The sequence below is a fragment of the Pelmatolapia mariae genome, linkage group LG8, assembly GCF_036321145.2.
Source record: "Pelmatolapia mariae isolate MD_Pm_ZW linkage group LG8, Pm_UMD_F_2, whole genome shotgun sequence".
NCBI lineage: Eukaryota > Metazoa > Chordata > Actinopteri > Cichliformes > Cichlidae > Pelmatolapia > Pelmatolapia mariae.
The window spans coordinates 22,141,830-22,164,612 of record NC_086234.1 but is presented as its reverse complement, the minus strand read 5'-3'; the positions used below and the strand labels follow the sequence as shown (position 1 = coordinate 22,164,612).

Here is a 22,783-nt window from a genome sequence, read left to right as displayed (position 1 = left end):
CATTATGCCAAATTACAATGTTTTGCATTAGGGTTAGTTATGTAAGAGCAGTGTTTATCCCTGTGGACTATCAAACACCATTAAACAGATTTTCCAGTGTCTTTCTGACAGTGATAAAAAGTGACAGTGTAATCACATATGACAAAACTCCCACAGGCTTTTTATCACAGTGTTGCTGTCAAGTCACATCAGCTGACGCTGTGGAACATTCCTGACCTTTCTACAGTGTTGGAGTCCATTTATGAGATCAGCTTAATGTTCCTGTCAGCTGATCAAAACAGCTTTATCGGCCGTTCTCCCTTCAGTCTCCGTCGCCACTCCCTGCTTTGTTCTAAAGCACACGGTTGCTTCAGACGATGCCAGCGCTGTGTAACAATGAGGTCAATCATGAGCCAGCGAACTGATCAATTGTAGGAAGAATCCCTGGTAAATAGGCAGACAAGTGGGTGAAGTCGGTGCATGTAGAAACGTGCATGTGCGTGTGTGTCAGAGTGCGTATTTACCTGGTGGAGGACGACAGAGGGTCAGCTGGACTTCAGGTGGAGAGGCTTTGAAAAGCTTTAGCACCTTCTGCAGGATGAATAGTTGATAACAAACGAAAATGCATGCAGATATTTTTGAGATTTTAATCATCGTATATACTGCATAGAAACCAAGTTCAGTAGCATTCATATAGCTATATAAAATCCATCGTATCGTAAGACTATATCTGATTTGAATGGAAGAAAATCAAAGCCCACTAACAAAACTAGCAAACACAGATGATTAAACTTAAATGGACGGTTCACACCAAATTAACAAATCTTCCCTCTTGCCTGCAGTGCTGTTTATCCTACAGATTGTTTTGGTGTGAGCTGTCCACTTTTGTAGATATAAGCTGTAAAAATGTCAGCCTGCTCTTGAATATAACAGAACTACATTGTACTTGCCTTGTGCTGCTCAAAGCACCAAAAAAGTACATTTGAAAAACTCAGCAGTGATGTCTCTTTCCAGTAATCATGACCCAGTTACTCAAAAAGATTCTCAAGTAAATCTCAATGAACATCTACCACAAAAACTACAGCCCCGAGGATGAATTTGCATTTGCACTGCCTACTTTAATTTAGCATCTCCACATACTGGATAGGACAGCTCCTTGAGCGACTGGCCATTGATGGCCAGCAGGACATCTCCCTCCTGGATTCTGCCGCTCTGCTGAGCAGGCTGACCCGGGAAAAGCTGCTTTATTCGGACGAGGCTCCCAAAATCTCGGGTGGGCGGGTCCAGCTCACACATCAAGAAGCTGAAGCCCAGCCCATTCTCATTCTTGATCAGAGTCACTTCCTTGGTGTTGTCTTTGAGGTCGAGGATAGGGGCGGTAATGGGATAATGATAAGGTGAAGCATTGGAAGGGCAAAGGAGAAGAAGAAGGAAGATAGAAGAGTGTGTAGTAAATACCTTCATTCAATAACGTCTCTGCTAATTCACGTTGCTTAAATGCTTACGAATATGTTACACCAACTCCTAAAAGTTCACTTATTCACCTATTCCTTTTTCCTTTTTTTCCTCTCTGGAAGGATTATGTGATAGGCCAGTCTGAATCTGTATTGTTTGCTCTTCAGTCATGTCAGAGTGATGTCTCCTGTTTTCCCCACTACACCATTTTGTGTAACAGTTTTTGTAAAGATAGTGGTCCAAAATCCCTCCTGACTAACTACATGAAACATCTCATTGATGTGCTTGCCATTAAGCATTTTGTATTAATTTTGTATTAATGTATTAATTTCTAAACCTGAGCTGAGGTGTCGTACCATCAGTAACAAAGCTGTACTCGTTGGGCCGATCAGATATCGTGTTTAAAGTAGTGCTCACAGGTGAGGAGCTGTTGAGTCTTAGCTGGCTGGTAGATGAACTCAGGCTCAGATTGGATACAGTGCTGCTGGTGTCAGCAATAAGAGAGACCCTGGGTAGGTTGACCAACTCCCTCTCCACAACCAAGGACACTACCTATGATAGAAGAAGACAGGACAAGATTGGGATTTGGTTTAAAAAAAAAAAAAAAAAGGAGATATGAGAGTAACAAAAGGAAAAATGTAAATGGATGGCCACGGTGGAACAGAATTCAGTTTGATATGAAGCAAAGAGATGAGACCGAAAACTGACAGGGTAAATCCATTTGCAGCTGGACTGAAATGGAATTCATGTTGGATTTCTACTAATGTGGCTCAGTCTGGACGCTGTGCTCGCTCATATCTCATCTTTAAGTGTCTTTGGAGACACAATGACCACAGGACGTAGATCTCAAATCCAGAATCATGGAAGTGAACTAAATCCATCTTTATACTGTCAGGGTATTATAGTTGGCACCATGGACAGCAGCATAGACAGAGTGCAGTACCGGCACTTTAGTGAGAGATTATTTTAGACCTTACTTTAGATCGCTTGAGATCCAATAAAGATACAAACTGTATCTAATACGAAGGCAAATGATTTTCAGGAGTTTTTTTTTTAAGTCTGAGCACACAAATCTGATTCTATAATTTTGGATAGTTCATCATGCAGTAGTTGTTTCTCACATTGACATCCACAAATCCACATCATTAGTATGGCTAAATCATAAGTCACCATCAAATGCAGACACTGGTAATCCTTGGTCCCTTGTAGTCGCATTTCATTAATTTACCTCCCCAGTTTTACTCAAGCACTCCACAGCCTGCTGGTAGGTGAAGCCCTGGAAGTTAGTGCCGTCAATCTCCAACAGTCTGTCACCTGAAAATGAAAGAGTTAAGAAACAGTTAACTCTTACTATGACACTTATTCTTTTTACAGTTACAAATGTGTGATATTGTAGTTTTGACTCCTTTGTGCCTCCGTGTTATTTGCTTTTGGGTTGTTTTGTTTTTTTGTAATTTATTTGATTAAACCATTAGGTTTTAGCATTGCTTGATTTAACACAGAGTGTAAGAGATGAGAGATGAGATAGCCTTTATTTGTCAGTTGCAGCTGCTCACAACCGAGATGACAGACCTTGCCGACCGTACATACAATACACAAACATCACATTGGGGAGACAGGTCAGGCTAGGTAGCAAGGGGGAAAAAAAACATCGAAATGTGTAACACAAAAGGATAGTCCAGGAATGCACAGATATCAACACACCATAACACAATAAAACACAGACAAGCAACATGGGAGAGTATTCCAGTGTGTACAGCTGATCTGGGAGCGCTGCAATCTTCGATTGCGCCTCCAGCTGATCCGGTGTCCACATCGGATGGGAGGTAAGCAGGAGGCGTTGGATTCGGGGGAGGGAGGGTGATAGTGAGGGCGTATCAGTATCAGTGTACATGTTTCGTGCGTGTGCATGTGTGTGTGTGTATCCCGTGTTCAGCTGAGAGAAAGTGTCACCACGCCCGGTTAAGCGTCAGTCAACAGTCTCCAGGTGGCCTTGAAGGAGGTACAAAGAGTTCTGACAACAATCCTGTTATCATGGGAAGAATTTGTTGTTCCAGTCAGCTTCAACCTTGGCAGGCCTTCAGCTGGCGCCAGGGGGGCCGCATGAGTGAAGATGGTGAATGTTTGGGTTTAGTGCGAACAACTGCATCCAATTTTTACAGTTGGTCTAATGTCCATCACTGGTCACCAATTCTCTCAATTCCCGTTGTTCTTCTCCAAGATGTTATCCATATTGCAGAGCCATGAGCTTCTCCAAGATCTTATCCATATTGCATTCAAAACACAGTCTGAGTACTCACAGTCCTGCCAATCGTCTATCATGTCGGCCAGCCTCATGGGATTTTGAACAGCTGTAGCTGCTTCTTGTTCTTCGATAAGCCAGGTCCAAGCCAGCTCCAATCAGCCCGAACTCTGTTATCGTGGTTCCAAATTGGTAGATGTCGTTCATTGTCCTCCATTGAGAGTGTCGCCAGACACACGACGCAACCGACCATCGAGTATCCGGCAGCAAACGTCTCCGCAGGACAATCGGGCTCTCCCAAGCCTAGCAGGGTGTCAATTCCATTACGGGACCAGTTGATCAAATCCATAATTCTTTAGGTTTTAGAGAACAAGACTGGGAAACTCTTTGAGGGTTAGAGTTAGACGAGACTAGACAAACACATAGAAGCAGCAGCAGGGAAGATAAGGGAGGGAGAGGGGAAAGATGCGTCCGCCTCCTCCGAGAGCCAAAGAGCAAAAGAGTGTAATACCTATATGCAAACGTCCATCTCTCTCAGCAGCCCCTCCTGGAACAAGGCTCTTGATGTAGATTCCTCCATTAGGAAGGTTAGTGTTGATGCCACCCTAAACCATCATTAACAGAAGACCTTAGTTTAACTTGATGACAACATAGATATATTGATAATTATACTGTGATATACTGATAATAAAGTTGCTTAAAAAGGTTTATTTTGAATAAAATAGGAGAGCAACCTCTGTGACAGATTCTCAGCATACTCCAGTCAATCTGGGTCAGTCTCTTTGCAATGGAGAACTCAACACAGCTGACTGTCAACTGGTTGTATCCTAGTTATTTTCCTAAATCATCCATTCTGCGTGTTTTTATTGAAGAACACTTATTAAAGGAGCTTTCACAACAAAGTACTTTACAGTGTGGTATTGCTTACTTTTCCAGTGCAGATCAGGTCAAGAAAGGTAACTCTCTCTAATCCTGTCAGACCATAGATGTTAATCAGATTGGCTGCAGTCTACTGCTGGAGATGAGCTGCTGTACTAATTGTCCTCCATGACTGTTAAGCCTAATGTTTTTAATCGAATTATTGCCTTCTTAACACATTAGTTAGATGCATACAGGCTATTGGACGCTAATACCAAAAAAGCTATTTTCAAAATCTCATTTTGTAGTCGACATCTTAAAAATGGGCAATTTCCTGCCCAACCTGTTCATTCTATATTCATTCATGTCACAAACTTACAGATATGCTAATGCCCAGATTTCCTGATATCTTCCTGAGCTCCATGCTGATCTCTTCCGGCTTCACGCAGTTCATAGATGATGACAGAGAACAGCTATCCTGAACATAACACAGACATTAACAACACAAAGTTCAAGCTTTGTCCTTACCTTCTGTCTGTCTTATCACCTGAAGTATGCTTAAAGAAGGTTGCTAAACAGATATTTAGCAGTGAACTGTGCAGAATTATCACAGTTTAAATCCCTAAACTGCTTGGATGTTACCTGTGTACTGAGAACTCGAACTTCAGGGGGGAAGTGTAGTTTCTTGCTGGTCTTTGGCGTCATCATGACTGACACAATCTCATCGAGGCTATCATCTCTCGATCGTCCATCTGTCATTAGTGTTGTCTGGGATATATATTTTCTCAACCCAGGAGAACGACAATTATTACTGCTGGGACTGATGGGAACTGTGGATAATGGCAGAGACACTGTAAGAAAGAGAAACAGTATTCAAAGAATCGTAAATGCAAATGTACAGGATAATTTTGCAACAGCAAAGATGGTGGTAGTGCAAAAACTTTTTAAACCCTACTTTAAGTGAAAAAAGTAGGGTTTAAAAAAAGTAGGGTTTTTTTTATCTAAGCTAGCTAGTTGCTAGTTTTTACCTTTCTAAAAATATATATACATTGGGTACCAAGTCCCATGTATGATTGAAGGAGCGCTGAGTGCGAGAGCAGCTAACATGAAAGTTCGGATCTTGGCGAAGCTGGAAACCTGGACCCACTGTAGACAATTACCAAGATCCCTACTGTAATCATCACCGAGACTAATCCGTTGATAGCAGTGATCACAGAGATGCTTTGGTACAAGATGAACAGCCACAAGGAGCAGTACCCTCCATGGAGAAACAGACTAGAGGCCACAATCAAGGTAGCACGGAGGGAGGTTAGCCAATTGTTGGACTTGCAGAAAGGTGCAAAGAAGAAAAAAGGGGTGCCTAAGAAGTACAGCAAGCTGCCCATAGCTGAGGTCTTGGAAACTACCAAGCAAAGACTCACAGCCTTGGCTAACTGCTTGACGAGATATACCAGGGAGATGGAAGACAGGAGAATAAACCAGCTGTAATCCACCATACCATCCAAGGTATACTCTCAGTGGCAGGAGAACAATATGAAAACAGCCCCACCAAGACTGGAGATGGAGTAATACTGGAAGAGCATATGGGAGAAGGACGCAACCCATAACAACAATGCTCAGTGGCTATTGGACCAAAGAGCAGACCATGTCAACCTTCCTGAACAGGGTCCAGTGACCATCACAGTGGCATATATCCAAGAAAGGGTCCCAGTGTGAAGAATTACAGCACTAGGCCCTGATATAATTCACGCCTACTGGCTGATAAAGGCTGACTGCACTCCATGAGCATCTGGCAGCACAAATGAACCAGCTGCTTGTAGATGAGAGACACTCGGAATGGCTAACTTGAGGCCGGACAGTCTTGATCTCCAAGGACCTCCAGAAGACAACGGACCCATCCAACTAGCAGCCAATAACCGGCCTCATTACCACATAGAAGCTCCTGTCAGGTATCTTAGCAGCTACGATGAACAGGCACATGGTTCAATAAATGAGCGGGACACAGAAAGGAATTGGCAGGGGCAAAACATCAGCTACTGGTAGACCGAGCAGTTGCTCAAGACTGTAAGACCACCGCCTGGATTGACTACAAGAAAGCCTATGAGTCAATACCCCACACATGGATGCTGGAATGCCTAGAACTTTACAAGATCAACAGGAACCTGAGAGCCTTCATCAGAAACTAAATGGCAGCACTAATAATGGCAGCACAGTAGGGCTGTTCGATATAACGATATATATCGGCTGACGATATAAAAACGTCTATCGTTTCATTTTACGCTATCGTTTGTTTCGTTGTGTCGCAAAATAAACTGTTTACGGCAATATTTTTTCATCGTTTTGATGGTCACTGTAGTGGCTACAGTATATTAATTTCTTAAAGTTCTCTCTTTCTCTTATATTTAATATAACCACACTACGGATGGACAAGTGCCTGTTTTTATGCGTTGTCGTTAGCAACAACGACGGTAAAACCATCGCGTGTCCGCTGGTTTAGTTTCCACATAAAACTTTCACAATAAAGCTCAAGATCCTGTTGAGACTTTTCAAAATAAACTGAATCACGTGAGAGTATGCAGAGTGTTTACGGATGAGAAGCCAAAAAGAGCCGTCAGGTGCTAAAAAAGAAACCTTAGACTCAAACGTTAGAACAGGCGTTTCCCCGCAGCATGCCGTGTAATAAATACTCACAAAGAAAACGGCGGCCGTTACAACTTATGTCTAAAAATGTATCGTTTCATGCATCGGTTAAAACACTCGACTCCAGGTACACGACGCCCAGCTGTAAACACTTCACGCAAGTCGAGCTGCCCGAGATTCACAGAATTTACAGAAAATGTTAAATTTTTGTGATTTATATTGTTATCGGGACAATAGATGTCTTATATCGGGATATGAGATTTTGGTCATATCGCACAGCCCTACAGCACAGGAACAAAATCTCAGCACAAGATCCATAGAGGCTGGGGTCTACCACACCAGGCAAGACCCCAGGTGTGGGCTGTGTAATGCCCCACATGCCCCAAAGACAATCCAGCACATAACAGCAGAGTGCAAGATGCTAGCAGGCAGGGCATACATGGAACGCCATACCAAGTGACTGGCATAGTACACATAACGTGTGCCAAGTATGACCTGGAAGTCCTGAGGTCAAAATGGGTAGTCAAGAATGACCAAGCTAAGATCCTGTGAGACTTCCGGGTACAGACAGACAAACTGGTGATGGCTAACCAACCGGCCATGCTAGTGGTGGACAAGCAGAGGAAGATGGCTGTAGTGGTAAATGTAGCTATACTGAGCGATAGCAAAATCAGGAAGAAGGAACACGAGAAGCTGGAGAAATACCAAGGCTGAGAGAAGAGCTCGAGAAGAAGTCGGGAGTGAAGGCAACAGTGGCCCCAATGGTAATCGGAGCCCCCTGTATTAAGTGCTTCTGTAGTCTCTTTTTGATAGCTAGGTCTATACAAGCTAGCACATGAACTGAAACCTGACTAGTAACAAAAGAAGTCTGTTGGGTACTTGCTAGTCTTGCAATCTGTCATCAAGTCTGCTTGAAACTCTTGGACAGAGCAAGAGTGGGCAGTTTCCCATTATTATAAATACTTATTTTTTAAACGAAATTAAACAGAATTTGCTTGAAAAAATATTGCTGGTTTTAAATAAGAACATGTAATAAAATTATTCATTTACATTGATCTGAGTCTTAAAATCTTAAAGTATACAAGCCCTTTACGTAATCCTGTTTTATGTTTCCTGTTTTTTTAGGACTTTAAATGTAAGGCAAAGGGGAAAGAATGAAATGCTAACACATATTAACACTCTCAGCCTTAAGTCAAAATGGACACTGCGGTTTTAAGCTTTTTATAGTGACAAGGGAGGCTGGAAGGTGCACGCTAGCAGGCTAAAAGGTAGAAAAAATATAGAAAGCAGCTGAATCCTCAATATTACACATAAAAGTGGTCAAAGGTCACAAGTACTCAAGTATTATTACACACATACAGTAACCACACACACACATACATCCATACACACATGCACACAAAGCACCTTTCGGCTGTGAGATAATAAGCTGCACCTCCTCTGGGCTGTTTTGCATGACCTCTGCTGCCTCGCTGAAGGTAACACCTTCCAGGCTGATGTGGTTCAGAGAGATCAGACGGCCACCTGTAGGCAAAGGTCATGGTGAAATTAAATGGTGCTAGTGTCCAGTGACAGTACATGTACAGACTACATGTGACCTCAAACACCCCATAGACACCTCAAGTGCCATCTTTGTCCTCCTTTCTTCTTACATGCTACATATTCTCTGCATCATTTTTCTTAGAATAAAAGGTTATGCTGGTTGAAACAGTCAGCATAATATATTGGAATCCGTTTTTCTTCTTTCTAAGTGTTTTATGTGGTGTTCCTTAACTTAAAGTAAAATATCCACATGAGTCCATACCAGCTCTGATGCGTCCATCTTTATCAGCAGGTCCACCAGGCACAATAGAGGCTACAAAGATGCCCAAATCATAACGCCCTACTGTGTCCTCGCCAACTATTACTATACCTGTAAAAACATAAACCAGATGAACAGAGATTTTGTTGGGTTGAACATATTCCAGAGGAACCATCACACATATTTATACAGAATAGTACTAATATGTAGCAGAAATGGCACAGTGATTGTATCTAACATGTATTAGTTATGTCCAGCTGGTTCTGAAAACAGCATTTTATATATACAAAGTGAGTTTAGCTTACCTAGGCCAAGCTTTGGGTCTTTCTTTAAGGAAACACATATAACTTCTCTCTCAGATGGTGTCCCCAGTTTAGTTGGAGTTTCTACAAAAAGATGTAGTTTAACAGTAGAGTTAACTTGTGGGAAAAGCAGCTGTGTTTCAATGACTTGATGATGGAGCACTGAATCACAAGGCAGCCAACCAGAATTAAACATTTTTAAGATGCTGCTCTATCATAAGAGTACTTGGTGTAAACCACCTGTCATGTGTCGGTTAAAGTGGCTGAAAGTTTGTTTGGTTATATAGTGTACCTTGGGCTGCTGGCGAACCACAAGGGGCTTCAGATCCACTCCTCTGAGAGCACGATGGTGAGAGCATAACACTGCTGCTGCGCTGACTGCTAGAGCAAGCATTAAATAAGAAACACAAAGCACAAAAAAATTACCCGTGGTAACTTCGTGAAAGCTTTAATATCTTTCCTCTTCTATTCACCTGTCTAGTACACTTTTATTAAAATAATAATCTAGATAAGGATTACATAACTGCAGGAGAATCACTGACATTCTCACGAAAGTATGGGCCATAAAAGCCAATTGCTCCTCTGTCGTTGCTACAGTTATGAGATAAAAAGCTGATGACCCAAAACATTACGACCACCACTAGTTAGTATTCACGTTGCACTACCAGCACAGCTCTCACAAACCAAAGCATGGATTTCTGAAGCAGTCCTGAAGCATTAGGCATCAACACGACAGCAGCAGATCCTTTAAGTCCTGTAAGGCGTGACTTGTATCAGTATTCTTCCAGCACATCCCCCAACATGCTCTCTCCAGTTGGAGGTTGGTCCCTGCCCTAGGTATCGCTGCCTGTAAGTACTCACCACAAGCCTTGCTGTTTCAGAGATGATCCAACCCAGGTGGCTGGCAGCAACCAGTTGGTTCTTGTCAAAGTTACTCAGCTCTTAACACCTGCCCATTTCTGCTGCATCCAACACATTTCCTACAAGAACCAACTGTTCACTTATCATCTAATATATATCCGTCACCTCGACATGCACAGATGCTACAACACGATCAGTGTTCCTTAAGTGGTCATAATGATTTGGTTCATCTGTAAATTGAATGTTCAGTGCGGGAAACAGCGTTATGCTTGTAAAAACCGCTGGAAAACAGAGTACCTTTGCTCGTTGAGGCGCTGCTGTTTTATGCGGGCCTCGATCTTGGCTGTGACATCATCATACAGCTTGGTCATGGACTCATTCTGAGGCGTGGTCAGACCGCTGTCATCCTGAGGGGTCTCAGAACATGAGAAAGACTTAAGCTGGCTGCTCTGAGCACGGCACACTGCTGCGTACTGCACAATGTTGTCCTCTGGAGAACAAAGAGGCAGAAGTCATCTTTAGTATTTGGACAGCAGAGTAAACTTTATGGTTGTGTTTTTGTTAGTTTCTTCTGAGATTGGTGTATTTCTTCACTGAGACAGAGTAACACTGAAATAACTAACCTGACACCAGGCTGTGGCTTAGCTGACGGGAGTTCATCTCATTGTTAAACTTGTGCTGTGCTGAACAAAGGTTACAAAGGTATTTGGCTATCTTCGACCTCTCCGTGATGAATGTGTGCTTCTTCTTGCTGCCCCGGCACTCTACTACAAATTTATGCTTCTGCGGAAAAATGAAGGAACATTTTCTAGACCATGAAAGGAAACCATGTGTCACTCCCATAGACTGTATAAAACATGGAGGAAGCTTCCAAGTCTCATTCCTAACCAGCAGTAGGCAACTACTCTGGCTGCAAAGAGATGTCTGGTTGTGTGGAAGTCTATGGGCAAATGGCCCTAAGCTCCTTTGATCCAGGCTCTCAGTATATATTTTCCCGCTAGGTTTACAGTCTTAATAACTAGTTTGAAGTATTATGAAAGTACTTTTTGAATTCCATTATTATCCAGAAGGATAACTCAACAGGGTGAGCTTAAGGCCCGGCCAACTTTGTGATGGACAAGCAGCTACCATGAAAGAGTATGGTTTCAAAGACCTAATACGGTGATAGCCAGAACTTATTGAGACTAAAAAATAGCATAGCAAACAACAGCTCCATCCTTTACACAGAGTTTATGGTCACTACCAACCAATGGCGAAACCATTACTTCACTCACATAAGACGAGATGGTTGCTGTGTCCCTCCAGTAGAAAGTCTGAACAGTGGATCTGCTGCCATCTTTTACCTCATAGACAATAACACCTTTGGCACAAACCCCAAGAATAATCTCTCCGTCTGAAGGCTTTTTCTCCCGTGTCACATGGTGGAACGAAACGCCGTACTCAGGCAATTGTTGACACACCTAAGAAAACACAAAGCGGTAATCACCATTTCTGTAAGACTAACAGTGGTCACAGCTATGAAGATATAGTTAAAGACACTGCATCGTTATTTAAATATTGTCACAATAAAGACAGGTTTGATACCTTGAGAAATTCAAGTTCTGATTCGTCGGTGAGCATTTGAGCATTGTTGGTGTGAAGTCGCAACAGCTCCCCCTGAATGTAAGGCAAGGCACATTTCTCCAACACACTCTTGGAGACATACTGATCAGGGCGGTAGTAGCCCCTACCATATACCTGCAAAGAACACCAGATAATAGACTTATGTTAATGCTATTCAAATAATTTCTGAACAGAATTAAAGGATAATGACATCATCAGGATCAGAAGCTAAACATCAGGATCAGAAGCTAAACAATAATAATCAAAATATTCAACCCCAAACTAAGGGTATGATGGATAAGCAGGACCTATAGAAGCACTCTACCTGGATTCCAGCTTGATCCAATCTATATATGAGTTACTAACTAACTATAGTGACGGCATATAACTATATTCTAACTATAGTTTAGCTTCAGGTACAGAACCTCAGGCATGGAGTCTCCATACTCCGTCTGCAGGGCCAGACCTCCTAGGTACAGAGCAGTCTCCTCATGACAGGACAGCCTGTCCTCCAAAAGATCTCTCCTAAGCTGGAGGTAATACTGGTGACGGGTCTGTTTGTGCCTGATGGAGAAGATCACACACACTCAAAAGTTTCTCCCTCAAATGTTGTAACTAGGGCTTTTGGCAATAATCGAACAGGGGCAAAAAACATACAAAAGAAGAGAAATGTCGTTGATGAAGAATTTGACCCTGAAGAAAAGGACAAAGGTGGCTGTAGGCACTTTTTTCCAGCTATCTGGAGCAACTTTAGAAATCTTGGTATCATTGTCCACAAAGAAAAACTCATTATCTGACCAGAGAAGAGAGAAAAGAAAAAAACTTTAGTGACTTGATAACGTATCAGTTACAGCATACCCGCACCACACAAAAACGTTTACCATCAATGTAAGCAAGGCCGAAGTAGAAATGCTCCACAAGGTTGAAGTGAGCCACAATCATGTCAAAGACGTCTCCTCCTCTGGATTTCACCTCGCACCTGACAAGGATGCTCTGGCCATTCGGCATTACAACACTCAGCTCTCTTTGAGTGGTAGGAGATTTCCCTTTCTTTGACTGCAAAAAAGAGCAATAGAAGTTTGAGAATTTTAGATTTTTATCTGTCTAATTAATCTAACAGGACTGACGGGTCAATTTTGGTTGTAGATGAACAAAATAGATTATGCAAAATATTACTCTTCAGAATTCTATAATGGATAGTTTGAAACTAAACTGATTAATATTGCATTCAACCAGAGACCAATGCAACTGAGGAAAGCACATCAAAACTGTACTTGAGTAAACACATTTAGCAGTATTCTAGTATTGTGTGTCCTTGAAAGTAAATCTCCTAAAATATCAGGACTGTACTCACCACAATGGATCCAGGAAGTTCCAAGACAACCAGCGGCTCATCCAGCACTCTAATAAACTCAGGACCCATGTCCTGCAACACACAGTAAAATGGAGAGGAAAATATAGTGTCCGCCAAATTTGTTGGTCTAGTGATTTCAAAACAATTTAAATCCAATATTTCACATTTTCAGGCTACACCTCTCTGCCACTTTACAGATTTCTGATGTGAAAAGTGACACTTCAGAAGCCTGCATACATAATTTTGTGTTGGGTCTTTGGTTTACAAAGTGTGTTTAGAAGTATTTAAACCTTTTATTTAACTAAAAGTTATAATCATTAAGTAGCTCAATAGTGCACAAGCTGCATAATCAAGATATATTTAAAGCACCTTAAGTAAGAATACTCATTACATAGAATGGCACTTTTCAGAAACATATATAACACTATATACATAAGTATTAACCCATTGTTGCTTGTATATCTCTTTAATGTTCTACGTGTTCATCATTCTTATTATTTATATTTGGCTTTGTAGTTTATCTATAATAATGTAATTCAGCTGCAAAATAATAAGTACCCTTTAAGGTAAAGGGTACAAAGCATGACATTTGTAATGAAAACGTAAAAGCAGAAAGTGGCATGACAAATACAAAATACAAGTATAAATACAAATGTATTAAATTTAAACTTTATTAAAGTAGCTGGGACATGGGGGAACTATGGTACCTTGTAGATACGCCACTGGAGGGTTATGCAACTGACAATTTTACTGTGTGATTGTGGTACACACAGGAAGTGGTGTCCTACTCAATTCGTTAAGGGAAAAAAGTCTGGATGGCGGCATATGTTGCTCTAAATCCTTATCCCAGTAACCCTTGTTCCTTCTCTAACCTATGCTAACAGAATATCCCATATTATTTTAATTTTTTTTACTTTTGAAGACTGTTTTCTTGAGTCTTTGTAATCAGTGAACAAAAGAAACAAACATTATAGCTAAAACTGAAAAATGTTCTCATTGTTGAAAATTTTGCCTACTTTGTCTTTCACAGACTGGTGAACTCTTCACTGTCAGCTTCGAAAGGACCTTGTTTATCTTGGGTGCTTCTTTAAGGTCAGTTATGTTTCTGATTCTGATCAATCTAACAATCAAAACCTGTTTAAGTCTGAAATCCATTTTAAAAGACCATATTTCTCAATGTGTTGTAGTAATAACTAAATATATAGATGATTCACAAATTACATACATTATCACAATTATTTGGGGAAACACTATACTATATTATTATATAATGTCACAAATGCACTCACCTTTACTTTCTTATCATTCAGACTCATTGAGGAGTCAAACTGTGTGAGGGATCTTGAGTTGGCATTTCGATTACCATCCATATAAGGACTACCGGGGCTGCGGTTCAGCTGCTGCCAGCTGCCGTACCTCTCTATTTGCCGGCCTCCCAAGGGAATCCTGGGGAAAATTAGATTTCCATTCTCAGTCTGATGGCAGGTGAGATCCGTCACTCATGAGATGATAGCTTGTGCACACAGGAGTAACATTTTGATGGAACTAGCTTTGTTAAACACTCCTTTGGGATTTGACTACTCTGTATGGTTTCTATGTCTTTTTTAGTTATTTTACCACACCTTATTTAAGCAAATACATTTAACTGAACATGCCCACCCGTGACGCAAACAAAATAGGATTTAAAATGTGGCAGAAAGCTGTTATAAGATGTGTAAAACACATTTCATACCCTGTGGCATTAGCTGAATAAGATACCCCCGAGAATGTTCCGGACATCTTCTTCTTCAGCGACCATGTTGAGTTACTAAAAGAGCTCCCTGAAAAATAAACATGTATGTCACATAAAAGCTAAATATTATTTTTAAAATATGCTTCTTAGCTTTCTTGCAGGGTAAAGACTGATACCACTCATGTCTAACATGTAGTTAGCTTAGCATATTAGCTTAGCCTGGAAGCAGGGACAAGCTCTGTCCACGGATGATGAGACTTCTGTGGCTCATTAATAAACACATTTTATATCAAAATCTATACTTTATCTATACTTTAAAAAAATCTCAACTTTTGTTGGTTTTAAAGAATAATGTAGTTAGATTTACTGAACAAATTAGTTTTTCGTCAGTTGAGTCATTTGTGTTGTTTCAGTGAAAAACTGCACCCGCGATCCTCACAAGGACCAGCAGAAGAGAATGGATGCATGGATGGAGGTTATGTAAAGGTTAGACTGTGTTTTACTCAAGAAACTTATGACCCACCTGTGCAGGCTTGCTCTTATTTATTTTTATCTCTTTATACTATTTTAATTTGGTGTATACTTACTTCTGTACTGTAAAGCACTTTGTGAATTCTGCTCTTAAAAAGCACTATATAAATAAACCTTACTTACTCTAAAATGTTAAACTGATTTACTGAAAAGCCATTGAGTTAACCAGCCACAGTATTCTGCTGAAATAACACAAATGACTCAAGTAAATTTATACTGTTGCTTGGGAGTTACTTAACACAGTTATGTGTCTCTAGGACAGTAGGAAAGGGGATTTCCTTCAGGGGGCCCTGAAGGAACAACATAACTTCTACTAGTATAACATTCTCTCTTTTGTTTACTTTAATATTTAGCATAAGTTAACTCAGCAAGCAGAGCAGTGCACACAGTCAGGAGTCAAAATTGGGACACTGGCACTTGACAGCTAGCAAGCTGAAAGAACGTAGAATGACACAAATCAGTGAGAAATGACAAAACTCTTAGTGTACCATGGAAAATGTTAGAGAAAAGTGGGACAGACCTTAAAACATGACTCATCTGAAGAGTACCTGTCCTATCAGTGCCACTAGAGAAGTAGTGGTTCAGCACCAATCAGCACTATAGTTAGGACTGACATCATTCTCATGCTATTGTAAAGCATTGTTAGGTAGTGTACTTTGACCAGACCTTTGACAATCAACATTAAACTCTTTTTTTCCTCTTCAGACAAAGTGCTAACTGATGAAAGACCTGCTTTCCCCCTATTAGGTGGACCTCAACTAGATCTACACTTTCACTAATGAGCACTAATGAACTATACCTGCTGATTGCAGCAGCTTTACATTTAATATACAGACATGAAAGTGCTATTGTTTTTCTAATGCTTTAAGCCAATAAGACTTTTCAGAAACATTACATTTGACAGTTAGAAGCACTTTCTTACTGTGTAATCTGTCCCGGACCACTTGACTGCGGTCTGTTAGCTGGGATCCATTATCAGCCATAGAGACGTGATCAGCCTGTAAAGAAATCATTGTCAAACTCAAGGAAACAGAGTTATCAGAAAAATCAAAACCAGACATGATCTCAGCTAACCAGCTGAGCTTCAACCTAACCACTTAACCACTACTCACCGAGTTTCTGTAAACATCCTCCACCAGCTGCCTAATGAGACGCTCTGCAGGAGGAAGCATTGAAGCCTTGTGGTGTAGCTCACAGGTTTCCAGCACCGTTAGCAGGTCCGTCCTTCTCAACATCATGTCCTCGCACATGCTCAGTAGCAAACCTTCCAGCTCAGCACTTATTTGGACTGGCTGGGGAGAAAAATACAGAAGAAAAGCAAAATGAATGGCACGCAAGTGCTAAGAATAAAGAAGAATGAGATTACGGGACGATATAAGAGGAGGAGTACCTGGTTGTGAGGTAGGTGATAGTCAACACACCAATAAAGAGTCATCCCCAGTGAGTATACAACCATCTGAGGAGTAGATACACACCAAATATGTGACTACTAAATAAGTTAACCTGAGATTTCATTGTTATCTACAATTTAGAGATAAATTTTTTTTAATCCTACGAGGTATCATGCATGATTTCCAATTATGGTATTTCTTTTGGTCCGTGCAAGATTTTCCAAATTTAGTCAGCTGCATATTTAGCAAATTGGCCACAGCTGTGCTTGTGGAACATCTGTTTTTCGGAACAAGCACCCACTGCAATATAAAAGACCTCAAAGCAACAACAACACACCTTTTCGACTGCAGTCCTCGAGGAGGCGGTGTGACCCTGCTGGACTTCAGGGGCTGTGAAGGAGGCCACGTCTTCATTTCGAGCACAGCTTTTGAAGGCCAGACTCCCGTTGGCTGAGAGCAGCACTGAGCCTGGGCTCAGCACGCTGCACATGTTGCCTGAACCTAAACAGAGAGCACACCACAAGCTTGTCTCCAGCTCGAGAGATTTGATGAAAAGAGATTTCTTTGAATAAGAGCATGCTTTCAGCCACAGTGTGTTTGCTATTGAACATTACTTTTGGACTAGAGAAAGAATATCAGAGATACTAAATGTAACTTTCAGATCTGAAAAGGGGGTCAACGAGAAGGTGACTTCTTTGGGTTCATGGGGAAGGGCCCTCAGTTTAAAACATCAATAAACTTTCATGTATGGAAGCATTTACAGTCTTGGTTGCTAGTTTCAGGTCCTAATAATCACAACATGATTTTCATTTTGTACATTATGAGCTCCCTTAGCAACAAAAGAAAGAAAAAGTAGGATGCACTGCACAGCTGCCTTACCTCCTAACTGACAAATAGTTAGTCTATGACTATGAGTTGTCCCCCGGTTTCTTTGTAATCATCTACATCGACCTTTTCACATCGAAAACACCATGGCAAAGGTGAAAGGTTTCAAAATGGGACCTCATACACTAATGAGTACAGTGGCTATATCCAATGGCTTTATTGTACAGTCTATGTTTTAAATCAAGCCCTGTCCTTAAACAATTGCGAAACTGGGAAGGTGATGAAGGAAGGTTACCTTTTTTGGAAATTTCGAGTAAGGCATCAGTGGTGGCAAGAAGCAGACACCAGACCTCATCCTCATCCAGCGGTGAGCCCCGGGCCTCCAAAACCTCTGCCAGGGTCACAAACGTACCCATACTTCTGGGATACACAAGCAAAAGAGACAAACCCAAAGCACCCCATTACCAAATTTTTATTTTATTAGAAGAGAATAAGGCTCTTTGTTTCCTTATGTTACAACGTAAAAGCTCAGATGTTCATCTACACTACATTTTGTGAAATAGACTCATTTTAGATGAAATACTCAATCAAATGCCATAGAAGCTTTCTGAAAGTTGATTTTTCCTTTTTTGTGTCAATAGAATTAAATTTAAATGAAAGCTCTTGTGACAAGCGCTTAGCGTATTTTCTTAACAAATCATACTGATATGCACATCTGAAGATTAAATGAAAGATAAGGAAACAGAAAACGTTAGATGTTGTAAGTGTATTTTTGAATCAGTTTCTTTATCAGCGCTAACTAAGAGTCTCCTAAGCTAAGCGTGGTGATGAGCACATTTAAAGCACTTATGTGCTTAGGTTAAAGGATTTCTGAAGTGCTAAATTACCTTGAGAAGCTTCCAGTAAGTGAAAACATCCGGTGTACTGAGCGGCAACATGAAACACGGCTTATTGCTCATCACTTTTATCATTTTCCAATCCTATAAATTTAATATATGTATTTTAAACAATACATACTTAATACAGTTCAGGAAGATATGCAGGATGGGTCACAACTGAACACATTAAAATGCAATAATCCTTGATTTTTACCTGCTTATATTTACTTTAACATTGGCTTTAAAGTTCCTAAATGTTATAAAATCATATAAAATACATTTTGAGTAAGTGGGATTTCTTAAAGGAAAAAATTGGCATTACTAGAAGTGTGTCCCACTCAGAGCTAGAAAGTTTTTCTTTCCGTTAACAGCCAGAAAAAAGGCAAAGCTTTTGTTCTTGGACTCGATCAGAACAGCCCTGCATGACTCACTGTTGAAAAAAATGCATGCTGGGTATTACTGTAGCCCCTCAGTCTTTTTATCTCCTCTCACTTTAAGACCGCCCGTCCTAAAAGGCAATCTTCTTCTGATTGGCTGCCTGTCAGGAGGGTGGGGCTCTCAGCATCTCTCACTGACATCACACAGACTCAAGAGCAGAAAAAAACTGTCTGAACTTGAACCTTTAGTGCTGTCTGAAGCCTGAGCTTATGGCTTACAGGGATTACTTGTACATTCTGTGACGTCATTATTTGAAACTTTGGCTATTGTAACAGTACACCATATATATATGACAGAATTTAAGGGAAAGCACAAAATTGATTATACACAATTTTTTTTTTACAAAAAACTTATCATCATCAGCAACAACAAACCTGTCAACAAACTTTGTAGCAAATAACAAGACGAGGGAGAAAACTAAGTTACTATTTCATTATAGTACAGGGAAAATAACAAGCTGTAATGTAACCAGATTAACAACCTAAGACATTTACACAACTCTTAGTAACATTAATAACTTATAAGGTTTCCTGGTTTGTTGCCACTGCTGTATAATGAAGGAATAAAAGCGGAGGCATGGAAAGTTGTCGAGGCTTTATATATTGTTTTCACGCTGGTGTCTTTAATTTACTATATTTATTCATTCAGTTTATTTTTAGGTTGTGCTGGTGGCAGGTTCTTTGGCTGGACAGAACTAAAGTTTGGCATACAGTTTATTCCATGACCTTCCTGACACACGAACAGCATTAAAACACTGACAGAAAGCAGACAAGCTTACTGTGCCGAGCCTGGCAACATGATCGATTGCCAAGTAACCCAAGCTCTGTTAATCAGGTTACGTGTGCTTTGATTTAATTCAAGATGACCTAGGGTCAGGCATCTGCGTGGAAACAATTAGTGTGGCCCTTTCTTACAACATGTCTATTAAAGCCAGGGCGGTATCCCAGTCATCCACCGTGCACAATACCAGTAACAACTGGAGAACTGAAGAAGCTTAATGGAACGCAGCGAAAACGCCTTTCATTTTTCCTGCAAGTCATGTCAAAAAAATTCAGAGCTGAACACTGCTTATTGTTCATTGTCACTGTCATTTTCCATCCCTATTCTCGAGATCAGGCAACGCCAAGTTTCAAACGATCATCTAGGCAGCTCTTAAGGCCCTTTGCAGACACGATTCTTGTTTCAAATTACACACAAATAAGTTTGGGCTGTAAAAGGAAATAAATGATGCAGGACTTTTATTGTACATTGCTTCTTTACTGCAAATTAAGCACTTTTTTTTAGCATGCTGTTCTCTCCCTGCTGACCACTGCAAAGCCATGCCCAGGTAAAGTATTTGTCAGGCAGCAACTGCCTCACACTTGACCTTTTGGAAGTCAAGGGTGGGTGTTGCTTAGTGATCACGTATAGGCGTGATTGGGGATCAAGTGTATACATGACATAACTGAAATTCTTGCTTTCTGCAGTGAATGGTGCACTTTTTCAGATTTATGTAGAACTAACATGTTTATTTCTTTAAATAATGTCGGTTTTTCTGTTTATTTCTTCAAAGATTTACTTAACCAAACTAGCTTACTCCTTTGGGGTGGCTGTAGCTGAGGAGGTAGAGCAGATCATCTACTAATCAGAGGGTTGTGGGTTTGCATGCCAAATATTCTCGGGCAAGATACTAACCTCAAGTTGCTTTCAGATGCATCAATCAGAGTATGAATGTTAGATGTTAGTGCTCTAGGTGCTCCGGAAGAGTATTGTAGAAAAGCGCTTTATAAGACTCAGTCCATTTACCATTATGTAGCACTTCTGTTATTCAGCTTCTTCCAACATGTTTGCAAACCTATACTTTCAAAGTAGTTTTACCCAACACTGAAAATGCCTTCAATGAAAAGCCCTCTTTTTTTAAGATGTTTTTATTGGCATGCAGACACATTTGTTGACACAAATAACGGCAAAGTACATCAGTTGATTTAAAAATCACAGCTCCAAATAAAAACTCCTGCAGAGAAAGTAAGTCACTGCATTGCTGACATAAATGACAAAAGTCACAGTCTTTCTCTTCACACAGAGCACATGATGAATGACTTCAGTTGCTCTGTGTCACTTACACACAAACAGATAAAAATGAAGGCGGCTCAGTAAAATACTCCTTTTTTTCTTATTAATAAGCTGTATCTCACTCACTGTGTGTGGGATTGAAATGGGTGTTTTCTGCCTTCCTCAGCCGCTCCCTGTTCTGCAAACTTACCAGCACTGTTCTAGAATAGAAAGTGAGTAGCTATAGCAGCTGACACGAAGGATAAAGTACAAACCATGCTGACTTTTGGTGACAAACTGTGTGACTGTATGCAAACACACACTTTTACACCAACGGATTGTCGGATGAGCGCTGCTCAGGCTATAAACGATAAAACCTGCATTCCACGCATTAGGGAGCCTACCTTATTTCATCCAGTATCTGGAGAGATTCTTCTTAAGTTCCTTTCTCTGAACCTAATCCTTCCTCCTCTTATGCATCCCTTGCTGCCGTTCCACCCACCTCTCCCTCATCCCGGCGCTCCCGTCTGGCAGCTTGTCACACCCCAGTCATCTCCTCATCACAAGAAAAAGAACCCATAGCATAAATTTCCCCCGTGCTCGAATCTAATGACGTGGCCCTCTGCGTTTTCCCTTATTTTCTACTATTTTTAGACCGGGGAAACTAAGAACATAATTGGATTTGCAGGGCAAGCTAACAACAGATGGGGCAGCAAAGCACCAATCCATTGTAGGCAGCACTGTGTTAATCTGATGCTTCAACTACTACTGACACATTAAGTTAAAGCAGGAATAACCACAGTGTCTTCATGCAGCTACTGACAGCTTCATGTGACTTCTCTAAAAGTGATTTTCTGAAACTTGGATTTATGCATCTGTGGACAGGCAAGCATTATGTTTCATTGGGCCCAGGTTCTTTTGTTTAAAGTATGCTGACAATGCATCATCGGTAGTGAGCTTTGCATTTAAAAACATGCAAAATAACAACTAAGTTGTAAATGATGTAGGTTACAACCTCAGATACCTCAGTACTATAAAGTCTTGTAATTAGACAGGCTCAAAAGTTAAATATTCCTTGAGAAAACTGTGTCATTTTGGGGAGGCAGTTTTATATGTTTTTTTGTCTGCTTAATTACTTCTTTTATTACCCTAACATATGAAAGAGCACTTCGTAGAGACATCTGCATGTCCCCCATTCTCTGCCAGAGTAGGCATTTTTTCTATATAGACAACAGGATGTGTGGAGACAAGGTACTGACAGGACAAGGAATGAAAACAGTAGATGTGATGTGTGAGGCTCTATTCAGTCCAAAAAATGATATCATTTAGAGGAAAAATAGATTTAATAAACTTACTATAATAAAAAGAAAATGGATAAACAGCTAAATAAAAGAAGGCAATTGATGTGTGAAGCTGTGTATAATTATATATTAGAAAATGCGGGGCTGGAATGATAAATATTGCAGTTCATAAGCTATGAAATAGCGTTGAAATATTGAAGTCCGCTGTGTGCTTTCTTATTTTGAGGTGTTGATCTGACAATTGGGCATCGCTGATTAGCGCTGCTGCAGTGAGCAGGTCAGTGAAAATGGCAAACAAAGATGGAGATAGTGAGCTGTCGTGTGAATCTTTGTGGTGTGAGCCCGTCTGTGTACCGTTCTCTTACTCAATGGGAGACTGCCTCTCCAACACCAAATCTGTGTGGGGTGCTGAATAAAATGTCATATGTATTTTACTTATACATAATTTAATTATATGTATGGGATATATGTTGATTTTGAGGCCTTGATAAGTCAAAATGTTACAAAGTATGATGCTATGGACCAACTTTTGTACTTTTAATGAAAGGTTTTTATCTAGAAA

General features: G+C 40.6%; 1 protein-coding gene across 8 annotated transcripts; it reads right to left on the bottom strand.

Annotated features, from left to right (window-relative positions):
- Positions 1-216: 216 nt before the first annotated feature.
- Positions 217-21,566, bottom strand: frmpd2 (FERM and PDZ domain containing 2). Of its 8 annotated transcripts, none has more exons than XM_063481549.1 (28): positions 21,423-21,566; positions 17,869-17,993; positions 17,086-17,249; positions 16,748-16,813; positions 16,470-16,649; positions 16,280-16,355; positions 14,827-14,914; positions 14,384-14,540; positions 13,095-13,166; positions 12,622-12,796; positions 12,398-12,533; positions 12,166-12,304; positions 11,723-11,875; positions 11,413-11,598; positions 10,762-10,921; positions 10,436-10,628; positions 9,570-9,658; positions 9,281-9,361; positions 8,979-9,086; positions 8,582-8,698; positions 5,177-5,385; positions 4,914-5,012; positions 4,188-4,281; positions 2,663-2,748; positions 1,791-1,986; positions 1,120-1,334; positions 504-570; positions 217-423 (listed from the first exon to the last, which is right to left on the bottom strand). In XM_063481549.1, the coding sequence occupies exons 1-28, from the start codon at positions 21,431-21,433 to the stop codon at positions 386-388; spliced, it is 3,480 nt and encodes a 1,159-aa protein (XP_063337619.1). In that variant the 5' UTR covers positions 21,434-21,566; the 3' UTR covers positions 217-385. The 8 variants fall into 8 exon arrangements, 7 of the variants coding, with proteins under 7 accessions (XP_063337619.1, XP_063337615.1, XP_063337620.1 ...); XM_063481545.1 differs by having other exon boundaries at positions 217-365; XM_063481550.1 differs by having other exon boundaries at positions 5,177-5,364.
- Positions 21,567-22,783: the final 1,217 nt, after the last annotated feature.